General features: G+C 41.5%; 1 protein-coding gene across 1 annotated transcript in view; it reads left to right on the top strand.

Moving 5' to 3' along the window:
• Positions 1 to 6086: 6086 nt before the first annotated feature.
• LOC137358867 (deleted in malignant brain tumors 1 protein-like) overlaps positions 6087 to 19752 on the top strand; it is a 29860-nt gene continuing 16194 nt past the window's right edge. The window contains exons 1-3 of the mRNA XM_068025084.1: positions 6087 to 6220; positions 13662 to 13694; positions 14546 to 14860. Coding sequence (XP_067881185.1) covers positions 6175 to 6220; positions 13662 to 13694; positions 14546 to 14860 — 394 coding nt within the window. The 5' untranslated portion in view covers positions 6087 to 6174. The remainder of the gene's footprint in view (positions 6221 to 13661; positions 13695 to 14545; positions 14861 to 19752) is intronic.

The following is a 19752-nucleotide window of genomic DNA, read 5'->3' as shown; positions in this document are numbered from 1 at the left end:
ATTCTTAACAGTATTCCTGCTTCATGAACCTGGACAGGCAACATCACATGGGTTCTTCTATTTTAAATTAAAACCTCAGCGAGAATTGATGCTTTGGTGTATCTGACTTTGCTGATTGAATTGGACTCAGAGTGATTTATCATGGCCTGTTGATATTGTGTGTTATACATTTGGAAATTGTACACAGATTACAGATATTCTGTGCTGTGATTCAGTTTTTGTGATAAGAGGTACGTTTACTTGCAGACACTAAGCTGTCAAATATTTCCAATGAATTAATGATATTGCCCAGAAATTCTTCCCCCGATACTTTGTCCTTTTGGATTTTAAACAACGTAATTTCAGATTCCGAGTTTTAATATGCTGCTGCAGTATCTTGACATTACAGAGCAGCAGGCAAGAAAAACGGAAGCAGAGAAATCACCACAACGCCAGGTGCTTCCTCTCATTTCAACAGAACAGAAAAACACACAGTGGCTGTTCTGAGGTTCTGCAGACTGTGAGCTGCTTTTCACATATTTCGGCAATGGAAAGCCGTTCCTGACTCCAAGTGATCACCTTCCAGAAAACAGATTCCTTTGTTTTAGAGGAAACACATCACATCCCTCCCTGTATAGTTCAACGATGGTGAACATTCACAACTTATGATGACCACTCAGTGTCTCAGTGTGTTCTGCGTCTCTCGACAGTCTCAATTAGAGATCACATTTCCTCAAATATTTGGCAGTTTTCCCAATAAAGCTGCACAGTCCTTATATGGAGTGCAGCAGTTTTGAGAGGAATGTCTCAGATACACTCTGCTGTTCTACAGTGGGCAAATACAGCAAAACTGAGCAGAAAAGCAGTGATTGCTGTTTTGCTGGTAATGGTGGTAATGGTAATCGAGGTGGCTGCCCTGGGCAACAAGTCAACATTTGACCAAGTGTCTGCCGAAGAAGATTACTTTCCTGATCCCATCATATTCCCATTTGCCACTCTCTCCGAAGTTATTTATCTATTGTGTGTATGTATTTATATTCAATTGCAACCTAACCACATTTCTCTATGACATCAACTTCTTTAAAAAGTCAAAATATTGCAGATGCTGGAAATCTAAATCATGAACTGAAAATGTTAGAACTACTTAGTAGGCGAGGTAGCATTTTGAGAAAGAGAATTTTCTTCAGAACAGGAAAGGTTTGTGCTGTAACAGTGTTTCAGTAAGGACAGAGGCTGGGAAAATGGGAACAGAGGAAGGAGATAAAGAGAGAAACTGTGATGGGGTGGAAGGCAGTCGTGATTAAATGAAGAACAGAATCATTACCAGAACCTGCTGTCAAAAACAAATGGGGGCAGTAGTTCCCACGTGTTTATTTTTGAAGTTGATGCTGAGTCAGAAAAATTGAAACAATGTGGGCGGCTGAACACAGAGGGGTCAGCTCTGAGTGGGACAGGGAATTGTAATGGCAAGTGAATGGAAGCTACTGGGCATAATGGAAGAACTCAGCAAAGCAATTGCAGAATGTATGCTTCATCTCCATGGTGTTGAGGACAATTGTTAAGAAGTAATGCATTGATTAAACAAAAACAAAAATACAAATAAATCACTGTTTGTGGTCCTGACAGTTGAAGAAGAGAAGGTGAAAGGGCAGGTCATGCATCACCAACACTTGCCTGGGGAGGTGACATTGGAAGAGTAGTGGGTGTTTTGAGTGAAGGAAGAGTGGGTCAAGCTGTACCTTCAGAATGCTGAAAATAGAGCAGAGGATGTCTGGTGGGAGCATTGTGGTGAAGTTGGCAGAAGTGATGGAGGATATTTCATTGAATGTAGAGTCTGGTGGAGTGAAAGTTGAGGGTAAGCGCAACTTCATTATGGTTAAGGAAGGATGGAAGGAATGATAGTGGAACTGGAATGGAGAGGTTCAAAGGCCCTTTCAGCCACGGTGGCATAGAGCTAAATACACTTCATTCTAAAGCACACTTCTAACTGGAGAAGAGTAAAGGAGAAGGTGGAAAACAAGATCAACAACTTCTTATTTATGAGGTGTCCTTACATAGTTAAAATTTCCAAGTCATATTATCAAACACAATTTGATAGCGAGCAGCGTTAACAGATATTAAGTCAGATGACCAAATGCTTCGTCAAGGTGGTAAGTTTTAAGCAGCATCTTAAAGGAGGAAAAATATGTAGAGAGGCAGAGGTTTATGGTGGGAATTCCAGAATTTCGGATCTTGGCAGCGGTGGAGCGATTAAATTTGGGAATGCTCAGGTATCCGGAATTGAAGGAGGACAAATATCTTATAGGGCTAAAAGAGATTACAGAGATAGGGAGAGAAGAGCTCATGGGGAGATTATAAAATAAACGTGGGAATTTCAATATTGTTTAGGTGTGTGACCAGAAGCTAATGTGAGTGTAGAGGTGATGGATGAACGTCTCCTTGCGAGAGTTGTATGTAGGCAGCAGAGGTTTGGATGTCCTCAGGATGACTGAGGATGCAAACAGGGAGTTTGGCCACGAATGCATTGGAGTACTCAAATCTGGAGGTGAAGATGGGGAATTAAATGCTGCACTCTCTGGATGAAAAATGAATTGTCAGTTAAAGGAAAAGAGAAAGAAGAGATTCATTACAAATTCCAAATCAAGAATATAATCTCAAAACAAATAGAAAGCAGAGTGCACAGGGAGAATTGGAAAAGAATACAAGAAGGACAAAGGGAAAGCATGGAAAAGATTAGCAGCTAAGAGTAAAGGGGTTCAGAAATCTTGTCAAACATATACAAGTAAAAATAAAGGAACGGTGCAGCCGATTATGGAGAAGCAAATAAATATTCCTGTCGAGGCAGAGGGCGTGACTGAGGTACAGAATGAGTAATTTGCAACTGCCTTCAAAAAAGAAGAGGCTGAAATTAATGTCCCAATCGAGGAGAGGGATGCAGATATCCTGCATAGGATAAAATAGATGGGAACGCGTTGCTAAACAGTTTGTCACTAAATGTCGACAACATCCCTGGTCCAGATGGGAAGCATTCTGGGAGATAAAGGAATCTGGGTTGGAGATAAGATCAGGTCTGACCACAATGTTTCAATACTCCTTGTACATCGCACTGGGGCCAAAGAACTGGAATTTGGCAAACGTTAGACTCCTTTTCAAAACGAGAGGAGAGGGTAAACCATGTGACTACACGCTAATCTGTCTAACCACAGTGAAAGTTGAGAGATCTACTAGAGGCCTTCATCAAGGACAAAATTAATTCTCACTTGCAGAAGCATGAGGTAAGATGAGAAAAACATCTCGGATTTATAAAAGGCCAATCGCGTGTAACTTAACTGATTGAGTTCTTTAATCAAGTCAGAGACTGAAGTAGGCCTTGTGTATTTGGGCATCCAATGCTGACGAAGTACCTCATAACAGACTTATTCAGAAAATGGGAATGCATATTATTAAAGGGAAGATGTCAGCTCGAGTAGTCGATTGGGTAAGAGATAGGAGGGAGGGAACAATGGTGAATGGATGCTCTTCTGACAGGCGAGAGTGACTGTTGCCCGGGGGTTCGTCTTAAGATTATTGTTCTTACTTTCTTCATGCAAGTTACATAGACTTGGGTTTAGAATGTATAATTTTTACATTTGTGGATGGTGAAAAACATGGCTCTGCATTAAATCGTGAATATTATAATCGCAGACTTCAGGGTAGACAGTCTGCTGAAATGGGCAGATCAACGGTAGATGCAATTTATTGTGGTCAAGTCAGAAGTGATGTTCATTGTGACAGCATCATGTCAATATAACATAAATAGTACCATTTGCAGGAGGTGCAAGAACAGAGGGACAGGGGAATGCATGTTCATAAATCTTTAAGGATTGCAGGGCAAGTAGAGAAGCTGATTGAGAAAGTGTACGAGATATTTGATTTGAAAATGGGGTTATTGAATTCAAACATAAAGGGCATCAAGCTGCTACTTAATAGATCAATTGTTATGACTCAGCTGTCGTCCTGTGTGCAATTCCGGGCACGAATACCTTGGAAGAATTTCAAGGCCCTGCAAAACGTACAAAGGAGGATTATCAAGAAGGCACCACGGGTGAGGGAATTCATTTACAGGGAGAGAACAGTGGCGCAGTGGTTAGCACCGCAGCCTCACAGCTCCAGCGACCCGGGTTCAATTCCGGGTACTGCCTGTGTGGAGTTTGCAAGTTCTCCCTGTGTCTGCGTGGGTTTTCGCCGGGTGCTCCGGTTTCCTCCCACATGCCAAAGACTTGCAGGTTGATAGGTAAATTGGCCATTAGAAATTGCCCCTAGTATAGGTAGGTGGTAGGGAAATATATAGGGATAGGTGGGGATGTGATGGGATTAGTGTAGGATTAGTGTAAACGGGTGGTTGATGGTCGGCACAGACTCGGTGGGCCGAAGGGCCTGTTTCAGTGCTGTATCTCTAAACTAAAAAAAACTAAACAGAATTCAGGAGCTTGGATTTTTCGAATTGGAGCAGGGAAAGTTCAGTGGGATAGAAACATAGAAAATAGGAGCAGGAGTAGGCCATTCGGCCCTTCGAACCTGCTCCGCCATTCATTATGATCATGGATGATCATCCAACTCAGTAACCTGTTCCCGCTTTCGCCCCATACCCTTTGAACCCTTTGGACCCAAGAGCTGTATCTCACTCCTTCCTGAAAACATATAATGTTTTGGCCTCAACTGCTTTCAGTGGTAGCGAATTCCACAGGCTCACCACTCTGGGTGAAGCAATTTCTCCTTCACTCTGTCCTGAAAGGTTTACCTGCATCCTTAGACTGTGACCCCTGGTTCTGGACTCCCCCAACATCGGGAACATCCTTGCTGCATCTACCCTGTCAAGTCCTGTTAGAATTTTGTAGGCTTCAATGAGATTCCCCCTCACTCTTCTGAACTCCAACAAATATAATTCTAACCGACTCAATCTCTCCTCATACGCCAGTCCCGCCATCCCAGATCTAACAGAGTTCAAAATAATGAGGGGTTATGGTAGAGTAAGAATGCGAACTTATTTCCTCTCATGAATACGTTTGTCATCAGAGATCATGGCCAGGATTTTACTGGCCCCCAGAGGCGTGATTGGAAGCCGGGAGGGGTGGGGAGGGGGCACGGAGAAAAGCGGTGTGTGACAAGGGACTTGGCAGGATGGGGATCCCAGCGCCTCCCCATCGTCCAGTGATCCTGGAGGCAGCATAGACCGACAAGAGCCTTCTCGCCCAATGGCAGATTGAGGATCTTCAGTGGCCAATTAAGGGACAATTATGGGATCATTCCACCGCCGCTGGGATCTTACCAGCAGCGATGTCCTCCACCATATAGAGAGGACACCTTGTAAAACGAAGCATTCTCCCTGTGGCCTTGTGGGTGCGGTGGGGCGTTGCCTCCTTCATGGCCAATTTGTGACGCACAGAGCACCCCCACCAGGAACCAGTTCATTCCCTGGGACCTCCCTCCACCTGCAGCACAAGAAAACCGCCCAGGCCCTCTCGCCGGGGCCTTGCGTACTGGCTCTGGTGACACCGCCTCACCTACCTCTTCTCTGCGGTTCCAGAGATGGGCCTGGGTCCGAGACCCTCTGTCGAACCGGAAGAATAACTAGAAAGGTAGTGAAGAGACATTTCTTCACACTAAGGCTTGTTTAGATCTGGAAAGCACGACCCGAAAGAGTGATGAAATCAGATTCCAGAGGAATTTATAAAGACAATTAAACAAGTGCTTGCAATGGAATAATTTCCAGGTTACGTGAAAAAGCTACATATGTGACAATAAATTAGACAGCTCTTTCAAAGGGACGACTCTGACTAAAGTAGCCGAATGGCCTTTCCTGTGCATCTATGAATCTATGATCTGGACGCCAGATCAGTGATTCATTTACTTTTCAAACTGTCACACGTCATTATCCTCGCAGGATAGGCTGGTAGTTGGAACCTGGGTTCATTTTATCCATTTATGGTCACATTTCGTCTCATTGGTGTATTTTACCAGCTTGTAATTCACGGTTCACACAAGTCAAAATCTATTGGTTATTTGGAAGAAAACATTTTTTCTGCAGAAACTTCTGTCAAAGAATTAATTTTCACAACAGCCAGAGTTTCAGAAGCTGCTGCAAGGAGCTCTTAGTGTCTGAGAACTGCGTTCGGGTAATGTTCTGTTCTCATCGCTGTACCCAGCGCCAGAACCATGATGCAAACCTTCCTGACCCTGTCTCTACTGCAGCTTTTGAACTGTAAGTTACAGATTTTTGAATGCATTATGTTATTTACTGATACACTGATTATTATTACAAGATGTATATTATTAATCTAATTATCATCTTTAATACAGAACCCATTCAGGAGATGTAGAAAGTAAATAATGCTTTATACATTTTAATTTTCTTGTGTAGAGTTTAATGAAATATTGGCACTTGTTTATTGCCTTCTACCAGCCGCTCGTACAGAGCAGACTGGCGTTGAAAATCTCATGGGTCGATTTAAGCAGGGTCTGTTAGAAAAAGAGACACTTCGCTGTTAGAATAGAATATGTCAGTGTCTGAGATCAATTTACGTAAAACGGATCTATTTTATTTTCAGTTGTCATTCATTGGGATGGTATGAAATGGATACTGTGTAATATAATTTGTAGTAGTTTCATTTACTACAAATTTTGGATTGAATGTTTCAATTTTAAGTTCTTTCAACTACAAATAGGAATAAACCCCCATTTATATAAAAATGCCTTGCGCTTACATAGCGCATTTTACGCCGTCAGGACGTCCCAAAGGGCTTTGCTGTCAATTCGATATTGTTTTGTAGTGTTGTCCATACTGTAATATAGGAAACGTGGCTGCTAATTTACACACAGCAAGCGCCGACAAACAGCAATGTGATAATGACCAGAATACTTTTTTTGTGTGTGACATGTTGATTGAGGGATCAACATTCGCCAGAGCACTGGGGATAATACCCCTACCCTTCCTCCAAATAGTGTACCTGAAAGGGCCGACGGAGCTTCGCTTTAACGTCTCCTCCGATGGAAAGAATTTGGGCAGTGCAGCACACCCTCAGCACTGCATTGGAGTGGCAGCCTAGATTCTGTGCTCAAGTCTCTGGAATTAGACTTGAACCCACCATCTCCTGACTCAGAGGCGAGAGTGCTAGCAATTGAGCTATTGCTGACAGTAATATTGTTTTGGTTACAGTAAACGAGTTTGGAATATTCTACATCTAATTAACAGGTATTTTAAATTCCCAGTTGAATTTGTATCGAACACAAAGACTGCGGGAGTTTGTTTTATATTTCCCCCTGTGTTTCTTATACTGACACAGCCAGCTGGAATTGAAATTCTAATCTGAGTATTTAAAGCGAGTCTGATAGAAGTAGAGCGCCGTCTTTGTTTGAATAGAGTGTATCAGAGTCAGGTGTAAGTTATCTCACTGAGTGCAGATCACCAGTCAAAACTACATCTACTGCCACCATGAACCGCCACACACATTTCTGAAACAGATGTTTCTCAACACAAGTGTTGTCTGCTCTCCTAGTGATACAGTTCATGAAACTAAATATTTTAAAATAATTTGTTCAATGTTGAAGTGTTACCTTCAATCTATAATAACCACTCAACTGGAGGTGGAACCAATATTTTTCAATTCGTTTTCATGATTAGTATAATTATCAAGAGCACTCTGCAAAAAATGACGTCACTGTAAGTTCCTAAATCATTGGGGAATTTGCTCTGTATTATTGATCAGTTAGTGATGATCTTCAAAATTAGTATCTTTTATATTAAATTAATTATTCTATTGCCTCCATTTTTTTGTACAGTGCCTGAAGATAGTTAAGTTTTCCCAATCACATATTTTCACACAGTGACATGTTGTGTGTAAAGAGTTAGCGATATTGTTCTTTATGATTGTTCCAACGGCTCGATATTTGTTGTTTTATTCCATTGATGATTCCATTCTGTTTCTCACTATTTCCCGTGTGTGTTTGGTTACATTTATCAATCTCTGTCTGTTACAAACTTTATTGGTTTACTGACAGGCCAGCTTAGTCCCAGTGTTATCAGATACTTGATGTGTTTAACGAATTGTATTTCCGTGAATATTAACTAATTGGATTGTAAAAGCCTGTTCTGTGGATTATTTAAAGAAAATTGTATTCAAGCCACAGAAAAGATAAACAATGAATTGCACATGACTCCCTGTATCCGTTTCTCCAATCGCTAGTTGCTCAGAATCATTTTTAAAAAGCAGGCATGCTTTATGACAAAAAACACTGTGATTCATTGCGATCATATGAAGCGAATATTGAAATAGTTTATCTCATTTGTAGAATTCACGTTGAATACGAATCTTGGGCTGTTGGTTTGATTTTACATTCCATCAATATTAAATAGGGAACAATTATCCATTCTTTTGCGATCAAAAAACATTGTTTTTATAATATCTTGCATCTTATTAACACGTCTTCTAAATTCCCAAGTGGGACATGTGCAGAATTTTGATTTAAATGCAAAATTGAAAACAAATATCGTGGCAATTTGTGTTATTTGGTCCTCTGCGGCACTCGTACCGACACAACTGACTGAAGTTGAAATTCTAAGCAGATTATTTAACAACAGCAATCTAGCAGTAGAAAGTGATCACAGTGAGAATAGAAGGTCTCGGGGTGTGGGGTCGATGGTAATGCAGGGATTATAGAACAGCAGTCAAAGCTAAATCTACTGCTGACCGAAGCCACGCGGGCATTTCTGTCCCAGTTATTTCACAGTAGAAGTGCTGTCTGACCCTGTGTGATATACTGAGTGGAACTGAAATGATTTAAATAGTTTGTTCCACGTTCGAGTGTTGTACATGATCTATAAATATTGTATAATGTATTAACTGTAGCAGAACCAATATTATTTCAATTAGCATTAGTTATTACTGTCATTGTGAAGTGCCGTTCCCAAAGATAATGTTAATGAATATTCCAAAATCTCCGGACGATTTTCCATTTGTTATTGTTTACTTAATGATGACCTTGAACTTTAGAACTTTGTATTATAAATTCTCAACTTATTTCACATATTCATATGAACAGCGTCAAGTAATAATTAATATGACAGTTTCTCACTGTTTCCAGTGCGGGTTTGGTGACATTTGTTAATGCCTATCGACAGCAAATGCAGGTTCACGACAGGGAAACGCTCCCTTAATGTTATTACAGACTTCCATGATTAATTTTCTTTTGGTTTTGTGAAAGGGATTGCATTCTAAAATTCTGATTTTTAAGGTAATTTAAGAATATTTTCTGCAAGCCATAGGACAGAGAGAAAGTATGAAATCTATCTGACTCCCTGAAACTTTTTTTTAGCTATTAGCCCCAGATCAAAATCAATTTATGGGGCATGTGCATATTTATTTTGATTTGTCATTTATTGAAATCGTACAAGTGAATATTGAAACAGTTTCCTTAATTTATAAATTTGTCATTGAACACATTCTGTCCTGTTTGATTTTAAGTTCATCAAATTCAAATAAGGAACTGTTATTCATTTTTGTCGCAAAAAGCAAAAACGGATCTAATATTTGTCATCTGATGAATATTTAATTGCATTTCCAGAGATAATTTGAGTTAAATTTTGTTTTATTACCAAAATCAAACAGAAGTGCGGCAAGAGTTGGTTTTATATTGTTTCCTATGGCTCTCGTACGGACGCAGCAGACTGAAGTTAAAATTCTAATCAGACGTTTAAAACGGAGACTCCTGGAAGTAGAAAGTAGTCAGTGTTACAATCGAGTGTATGGGAGTCAGAACTGTAGAATACCGGGATCTGCATCCAGTTGACTCATCGCACATTGAGATTTCTGTCCCCGGAATGTCTCAGTGAAGTGCCATGTGCTGGAGAGAATTAGATTAAATAGTTTGTACAGCATTTGGAATATTCAGAAAGGACAATAAATATTGTACAATATATTAGCTGGAGGTGGAATACATATTGCTTCATTTTTACTGATTATCGATTATACCCTCCAGAAAGTATGCTGCTGTTTTCAGGCGATTTGGCGGATGAACAATTTTATTTCGTCACTGACAATCTTCAAAACTATGTCTTTTGACATTAAATCATGATTTCTATTTCATACATTTATATGCACGGTGTTGTGTAATAATTAGTGTTTCTCAGTCTCTTTCTACATGATTCATACATTTGATGTAGTATTTAATATCCAGACGTATTTTGGAATCTCTTTCCACATATCCCAAACTTTATATATGGTGCGATGCAGTGTTTAATGAAAGATCCAGAGTTGTTTCCCAATCTCTGGGAAAAGGTGGAAAGTTGATCTGGGGCAATAGATCAGCCATGATCTTACTGAATGGCGGAGTAGTCTGGGTAGGCAGTATGGCCTAATCCTACTCCTATTAAATTCTTTTATCTCCTTCTACATGTGCCATACTCTGGTCACCTTGTGGAACAAATCCTGAATTTGTTTGCATATAGAAATTCAACAGACAGTGCACAGAACATTTTTTCTCGGTACTGTAAAGGTTCGATGCGTGTTTGGTTATTTCGAACCGTGGTAACGTTTCTTCAGACACTCGTTGATGTGTTATGGAGATAGATGCTAAACGTTACTGATAATAGTATTGACACACAGAATCCGGATTGTTTGATATGACTTCCTTCTGTCCAGTGCTTTGCTTGTGAGTGTAAGCTACAATAACTGTAATTCTATCAATTAATTTGCTTCTGAAATCCAAAATACCTCATTTATTTGTGGAAGTAGCTCAAATTTCAAGTAAAATAGTTTGATATAATATAATTATTTTGATTATTGACCCATCTAATAATCTGCCATTCGAAGCATGTACTCATAAACTCTCTGCATTGACTGTATTTTGTATCCCCTAAACCACCGCTGTCCCTGGTTTTGTAACACATTCAAGAGTTTAAATTTTGGGATTTGAATATCCAACGTTTGTCCCATTTCTGTTCACCTCCTTTGAGTTTATTGTTATTAATAATTAATATTTCTATATTACTGTTTGCAGTAATACGGTACCATAGTAATTTAACATATGTATAAAATGTTAAAATAACCTAACAGTTTTGCACTAAACCCATTAGTCTAAACATCAGGAAGGTAACGGTGTGAACACTGAAATCTAAGGCGTTGGGATCCGGGAGTCAGTGACAGCGGGACTGTCCATGCCAGGAGAACAGCAGCAGAGTTTTAGATCAGCTGAAGTTTACCTAGGGTAGGAGGCCGACCAGAAGAGTGTTGGAATAGTGAGTATATCCTCTGCATATATCGGAGATTTGAAAAACGGTACACAGAAATGCATTCAAACTTTTTCAAGAACAATAATGAGAGCAGTTAGAAACTGCGAGGAAGGATCTGAGAGCAAAATGGAGGAATCAGCAGAAATGAGGAGTAGTGCAGATAAATGGAAAAATAGTATTGATTGAGAAAGGGGATTGACTGAACATTTCTCTGAGACAGCAAGAGATAAACAGGCCGAATAGACAAGTATGGGTATCTCGGTTATAATTGTTTAAAATCATTTTCGGGATATGAGTTCGCTGGCCAGGCAGAATTTACTGAACAACCCTAGTTATCCAGACAGGATGACGGGGTGTTTTCTTGAACCACTGTCGTCATGTTGGCGACGTTGTCCTCCACCCATGTATTGTCTATCCCTAGTTTCCCTAAGAGGGTGTTCGTGGGCTTTCTCCTTGAACCACTGGATTATTTGGAGAAAAAATCCCACGTGACATGGATGGTTACAGGCTGAAATGATAAATGCATGAAGAGTAGGGGAAATGAATGAGTGGATTGAAGACGATTCACGGACTCTACAGAAACACTGAGACTGGAACCGTTTTTCAGTAAATACTGAAAGATTATTCCCCCCCTCCCCCACGTCTGTCATTGGGTGACTGGAAAAGGGGAATTTGTGGGAACTGACTATTATCAGGGAAAGTTAGTAGGAATGCTCAGGCTCCAGGACTGGGAGGAAATCACACACTCTTTACATTCCAGAATTAGGATCATTAAGAGACCAGTGAGATATAGTTGGGAAACAGTAACACATTCAAAATTACTCGGGAAGCACAGCTGAGGACAGGAATCGGTGTCCCGTTGTCTATAATATATCACCAGAGTATACAAAGAGACAATAATACATGGGAGATATAATTTCACCAGGGAGTTGGGGAACAGGTCAACACACCGCCTGTAGTATATAATTTTAGTTTAGTTTAGAGATACAGCACTGAAACAGGCCCTTCGGCCCACCGAGTCTGTGCCGACCATCAACCACCCATTTATACGAATCCGACTCTAATCCCATATTCCTACCACATCCTCACCTATCCCTACATTCCCCTACCACCTACCTATACTAGGGGCAATTTATAATGCTCAATTTACCTACCAACCTGCAAGTCTTCTGGCAGGAAACCGGAGCACCCGGAGAAAACTCACACAGACACAGGGAGAAATTGCAAACGCCACACAGGCAGTACCCAGAATTGAACCCGGGTTGCTGGAGCTGTGAGGCTGCGGTGCAAACCACTGCATCACTGTGCCACCCCATGTTGCGAATAGAAAAACACCTGGAGATCTGTGAGAAACATTGTGATCAGTGGGATTGGGATCAGGTCAACACACCGTCTGTAGTATATAATGTTGAGAATAGAAAAACACCTGGAGATCTGTGAGACACATTGTGATCAGGGGGATTGGGTTCAGGTCAACCGAGTAACTGAATTTTTGAAAAGCAGAAACGCTTAACCAGTAAACGGGGGGACCATTGATCGAACATTATTAATGGGTAAAAGAACAGGGCACGTCGGTGATGGCAGGTTACAAGAGAATCAGAACTGCAGGAGCTTACTGAGAAACAGTCAGCACGGAGTTAGGAGGCTGACAGACCGTTAATCTTGTTTTGTTTCGTTTGAGGAAGCTATGTAATTTATTGAACGACAGAATAGCCCAATTACACGTTTACAGATACTTTGAAAGTTACAGGTGGAAGAATTTGCAGTAAATTGAAAGGCATTGAAATCTACCGCAGGATCGGAAAATCTTTAACTTGTGTTGCCATCCCTTCTCGAACTTTAGATCGGAAAGCTGAATTCACTGACAGTGCCATCAGTGTGGGTTTAAAAGGGTATCCATCACTACCCTCTTCTCAGGGTATCTACATACGGGTCATCAATGATCAGAGCACCATCAGCACAAATTTACAGGGCGATTGGGAATGGGAGTGGCACTAATTAGACTGCTCTGACGAAGAGACAGCATAGGCACCATGGGCCGAATGGCGTCCCTCTGTGCTGTTTCATTGTAAGATTCTATAAGGGAGAGGACCATCACCATCGCCTTCTCAGGCACCTTCACACTGGTAATACATGAAGCCCACCCACCGTCAGCACAAGGAGAGAGTGTATCCGGATGTCAGTGTGTGTATATGTGAAAACAATTCTGGATATATTTTATCCCATTACCAATATTAATGTTGTGCAGAAACTGTATTTTCTGTTTTAAGGAATGAAATCACAGATCCCGATATAATTTCTTCTGCAAGGCACGGGAATAATGACCCTGCAGTTAGTTGTATTTGTGTTTTTTCTTTCTGACAGTTTCATTCATTTCTTGCCCCAGTGAACTCTAATTGTTAACTTCTCATTTCAGGCAGACCTGGGAACAGTAAGGCTGACCCGTCAGGTAATCGCCCTTTATTTTCACACTATCTGCTATCTCTCTGCTCTAATCCATCCCATTAAATATGAAGCTTGGGCGAAAATCTCAGCATTTTCTTTGATCACGGATTAACCCGCTGCCCAGTTGAGAGTCAGAAAGGGAGGGTGTCCCTCATACTGTGACTGAAGATCTTTAATTTTAGCTGAGAGATGAGTGCTGCCTTCATGCAGAAGGACAATAACTGAGGGTCTCTGAAAAGCAAAGTGTGAAGGATCAGCTCCACTCACACTGTTACCTAGCTGAGAGATGACTGCTGTCTTCATGCAGAGGGACAATAACTGAGGGTCTCTGAAGAGCAGAGTGTGAAGGATCAGCTCCACTGACACCGCTGCCGGCCCAACGGTCCAGCTAACCAATCTGCGCTGACATCAAGATCACATCACCATCCAGCCCTGTCTTCATTGGCTGTACTGGGTGTGGGTGCAATTTCCTCTGCTCTTTCCTGGTGCTGGGGTCTCACTGTGTTCGTCCAATGAGTTCTGAGTACGTAAACATGTGATCATTACAGCCACGCCCATCTCCCCACTTCTGCAGGTTAAAACTATTCTGAGCCTGTCCCCATCCAGTTCTCCTTCGAGCCGCTGTGCTGGTGGGAATATTCGGCTGTCTCCGGGTTCCCTGCTCGTTTGCACCGTGTATTAATATTTCCCTTTCCTTTTTTCATGTGTAATATATACTCCGGGTTTTATTAGGGTTCTGAGTGCAGACTGATATTCCTGTCAATTCATACCTGGTGAATGGGGAGGGTCTGTGCACTGGGAACCTGTGGGTTTAACACACAAGAACCGCTTGATGATATTTCTGATATTTTACAGAGACGGTGAAGCTGAGACTGGTGAATGGGGGCAGTCGGTGCACTGGGAGAGTGGAGATTCACTACCGGGGGCAGTGGGGGACTGTGTATGGCAATGATTGGGACCTGCAGGACGCCGCTGTTGTGTGTCGGGAGCTGGACTGCGGGACCGCAGTCTCTGCACCGGGCCGGGCTCACTTTGGGGAAGGGTCCGGACCCGTTGTGACGGTGAATGTAAAGTGCGGCGGGACCGAAGCCTCTCTGCGGGACTGTAAGTCAGCTCAATGGGGTCACTATACCTGGTCACACTTCTATGATGCCGGCGTCATCTGCTCAGGTAAAAATCTTTCTCAGTCTCTCATCTCCCACCGCGGCTGTTAGATTCTGTGAAGAAGTGAAAGTAAAACAATCCGCGATGGTCCATACCCAGAAAGTCAGATGATAATAATTCCAGTTATCTCTGGTTAGAATTATTGTTAATATTAGGATCACTGTTTAAAATTATATTATTAGTATTATATTTAAGAAACATTTTCCACCGGGAGCAGCCAATACCTGATACTCAGCACATTTACAATGCAGACAGAGCAGTTTCTATTGAGATTTTCCCCAGATCCGCAGTGAATGATCTGAACCGCTGGAAATGTCACAATCTCAATCCAAATCTCCATTCATCAACCCAACAGCCGCTGCCGGGCATGTACTGTCCGCCCGGCTGCCAACCTGCAATGATCGCTTGGCTTCAGATCTGATATATCACACAGATTGTGAAGCTGAGACTGGGGAGCAGGGAAGGGAGGGAGGGAGGGAGGGAGTTTCCTCAGCCTCGGGGAGCTGAAGTAATGGGTCCACAGTTATTGTGGGAATCACAAAGATAACTGCTCTGTAAGATCCCGCAGTTGCCTGCGCATGGCCTTTTTAAGTAGCGGTATAGTGTAAAAAAGTAAGGAAGTTATTATGAACTTTTGTGGAATACTGGCTTCACCTCAACTGGCGTATTGTGTACAATTCTGGGCACGGCACATTAGAAGAATGTGAATGCTATAGAATGGGTGCAGAAAGGATTGACAAGGAAGGTTCAAGGGATGAAAGACTTCAGTTACAATGATCGTTTGGAGAAACTGTGGTCGCTCTCCTGAGAACAGAGAAGGCTGCGAGGAAATTTGATGGAGGTGTTCAAAATCATGAGGGGAATAGACAGAGTAGAGAGAGAGAAAGTGTTCCTCTTGGCAGAAAGGTCAATAACCAGAGAACACTGTTATAAGGTGGATGGGAAAAGAACCAACCGTGACATGAGGAATAAGTTATTTACACAGCGAGTGGTTAGGATCTGGAATGTTCTACCTACGAGTCTGATGGAGACAGGTTCAATTGTGGCTTTCAATGTGGAATTGGACAAGCACCTGAAGAGAAAATCTTTGCATGGCTATGGGGAAAGGGCAGAAGCATAGGACCAGCTGAGGATCTCTTGCCGATAACCAGCATGGACACAACGGGCTGAATGTCCTCCTTCTGTGTTGTAAACATTCTATGATTATATGCTGACTGTTGCATCTTGCTGGTCAGAAGCTGTCTGTCCAGTTTTTAAACCTAAAACTGTGAATGTGGTTTCAAGGTAATTAATTGCATAATGTGAAGGGTGATCATGACAGACTGTAGAAAACTGGCTGCAAAACAGTCAACAAAGTGTGGGTTAAAGGTAGTTATTCAGACTGGCAAAAGTTGAGAAGTAGTGCGTGACAATCCATGCCAATGAGCTACTGCTGTGCAAATGCTTTCTATTTTTCGGTCCATTCTAAAATTGACAGTGCACAACATTAAGAAGCGGCTGAGCACACTGCACATAACAAAGACTAGGGGCCCGATAACACTCCAGCTGCAGTGCTGAAGATCAGTGCTCTAAAACTAGCAACAACTGGAGCCTAGCTGATCCAGTACAGTTACAGCACTAGGATCCAACTGATCCGGTGGAAAATTGCCCAGTTGCATACTGCCTAGAAAAGCAGGGAAACACTGACCAGTTCGCACCCAATCAACCGACTCCAATCAACAGCAAATCTTTCCTTGTGCTGGGTATGACTCCCCTTTCAACGTATCTCTCTGAAAATAATCCTCAATGTTTTTGTATTTTCTGCAGCTTTGTTAACCCGTATTGCTGTTGTATTCATTTTTCTATCTGCACCCCTGAATCCCATTGCTCCTCGACACAATTTAGATTATCATTGTCCAAGGAAAATGTGTTCTCATTCTTCCTACCCTAATCTGTAAGTGTACATTTATCTGCATTAGAATTAATTTACAATTTCGTTAACGTCATGTATTTTATCACAATCTGCCTTAGTATTAACCATTGTCCCAAGTACATGTCATTAATGAATATTGTAATTGTATGTCCCTCCCTGAGTCGAAATCATTTATGCAAAATATGATCAATAGTACTCCTAGCATCAGTTCTTGTCGCACAATACTTCTTGCACAGTTCTAACTGCCCAAAATACTTTTTGTTTGCACACAGCCGAACACTACTGTAGATGTGACCTGACCAGGATTTTTTTTTAGCTGTAGCATCATTTCCAGCCCCTTGTATTCCGTTCCTCTAGATATAAAGCCCAGCATTCCATTTGCTGTTTTTTTTCCTGTCCTTGCCCATGACCCTGAAGTCTATTTTCCGTTTTTTCACCATTTCGAAAATACTGGAACATTTTAAATTCCAAATTGGACACCTCACACTTGCCAATATTGTAATAGTTTTACACAGTCACTTAATCTATTTTTTTTGTTGTTGCAAATTTATGCTTAAAATATGCATGATTACAATATCGTTGATATTTTTCAATGGCAATATTGAGTATGTCAATTATATACGGCTTTCTGTCCAGCCATCTAAATCATTAATAAATAGTAGAGGTTCCTGTGGGACGGCGCTATCACATCCTGCCAGTTATATGATCTGCCCATTATCCCTGCTGTCTGTCTCCTGCCACTTAGCTCACGTCCTAAGTAGTCAATAATTTGCCCTAAATCCGATGAGCTGCAACTTTAGCCAACAATCAGTTATGAGGGATTTTGTTGTTTGCTTTCTGGAAGTCCATCTGATTAACATCCATTGAGCTTCCCCTGCCCTCTACTTTAGTTACCTCCACAAAACAATTGATCAGGTTAATCAGGCATGATCTACCTTTTACAAATCCATGCTGGCTCTCTCTCTGATTGGTTGTAACTTTTCAAGGTGATCAGACACTCCATCTTTAAATGTACACTCTAGTAATTTCCTGACAACAGCTGTTAGGCGAACCAATCTATAATTCCCTCGATTCCCTCGATAACATTCTTTAAATAGCCGTGTAACAATTGCAATTTTCTAATTACTGACCCAGCAGTTTGCTCTCAATCATTAACAAAGTGATGGAAGGTGTTGTTTGCAGCGCTATCAAGCAGTACTTACCAATAAACTACTCACTGATGCTCAGTTTGGGTTTGTCGGACAACTCAGCTTCAGGCCTCATTAAACCGTTTGTCCAAAAATGGAAAAAAGAGCTGAATTCCAGATGTGGGATGAAAGTGACTGTCCTCGACGTCAAGGCGGCTTTTGGTCAACTGTGGCAACAAGGAACCTTAAGAAAAGTGACGTCCATGTCCATACTAATGCAAAGTAATTATGTATAATTCCCGCCATTTCCTTATTTTCATTTATAATATCACCATTGTCATTTTAATGAGGCTACATTGCTCTTACTTACAACCTATTTTAGAAGTGATTGTAAAAGTTGTGTAGCTTTTGCGATCTATTTTGTCACCCTTTGCTATTCTTTCTACATCTGCCATTCACGAGAATCTGGGCTCTTTTCCCCATTTTTCCATGTTTTTGTTTTCTTTTATGCTGATCATGTTACTGTGTCTTGCACGGCAGTCCATAATAGATGAGGTGAGTTTGGAATTGGACCATTTAATGCTGTGGTCATTGAGTTGAGCTTACTTGACGGTGGCAGACATGTCTCATTCATTGCATCAGGGAAGCTATGGAGATCTAAAAACACCATACTGTCCCCCTAACAGTGGCCTGTTCCTCAGTGGATATCTGGTTGTCTATCCTCAAGAGACACACCATCACCTGATCTGCAGCCAACATAACACGACCAGAACAATAGTATGGAATGACTTGCCACGATACAGAGTAGCTGACAAAAAGCAGCAAGGACAATTGCATATACCGACCTATCATAGAAAATAATTAACAGACCAATAGCAGCCAGAACAAGAACATGTAATAACCTATCACTAGTAAGATCCTGTCCATATTCCCTTTCTCCACTACATATAAACCGATAACTTCCACTAGTTCCAGTTGTTTCTCCAGACAATGGGCACAGTACACTGCTCAAAATGTCGAGGTCTGCCAATATTTCTAACAACTCCTTTTTCAAGAAAGAACTGCTGTTTTAAGAGCAAATTCACGTGGTGAAAACCCGTAAAATTGCCTTACGCAAATGTAGCATCTTTCTGTTTTTCCTCTCCCGGTGGTGCCTATTTATTTTACATTTCCAACTGTGCTCTACCCCCTCACCCCGCCCCCCCACCAGCCTCCCTTCACCCACTAACTAGTTTATCATTCCTGTAACAACCTTATTTATCCTTCATTCTAGGACCCTGATCCCAACCCGGTTCTGGTGAAGCGCATTCCAACAGAACAATTATTTAATATCCCAGTACAAGTGGTGGGTGCCATGAAAAGTAACACCTCTTTCCAACATCAACACCTTCAACCACGTGTTGACCACCCTAATCCACCCCCACCCACACCCCATACAAATGTGCAAGCGGCTTGTATAATAATCCAGAGATTATAATCCTTGAGATCTTCTTTTTTAGTTCAGCTCCTGGTGCTCTCTGAAAAGAACCTCTTTCCTCATCTTTCCTATGCTGTTGGTCCTTACATGGTTCACAACGACAGGATATTTCCCCTGCATTCTCCCAATCTGATTTGGGATATCCCTCACTTCGCACAAGTTGGGGAAATACTGTTTGGGACTCCTAAAACCCTAACTATTGAACTACTTAAAAGTATCACATTATGATCCACTCCTCCACCTTTTCCACAGCTTCCTGTTCCAACGTATCACGGTCAACATTCTGGCTGTCCTTCTGACAGTCTTCATCCTTATCCTCACAAATAGCCAGTACATTGTTCCTGTTGGATAGATTCACTTTCTGCATATCCTCGTTCACCAA

Source organism: Heterodontus francisci, unplaced genomic scaffold, assembly GCF_036365525.1.
Source record: "Heterodontus francisci isolate sHetFra1 unplaced genomic scaffold, sHetFra1.hap1 HAP1_SCAFFOLD_157, whole genome shotgun sequence".
In the NCBI taxonomy this organism is placed as follows: domain Eukaryota; kingdom Metazoa; phylum Chordata; class Chondrichthyes; order Heterodontiformes; family Heterodontidae; genus Heterodontus; species Heterodontus francisci.
This window is presented reverse-complemented; position numbering and strand designations above follow the sequence as displayed.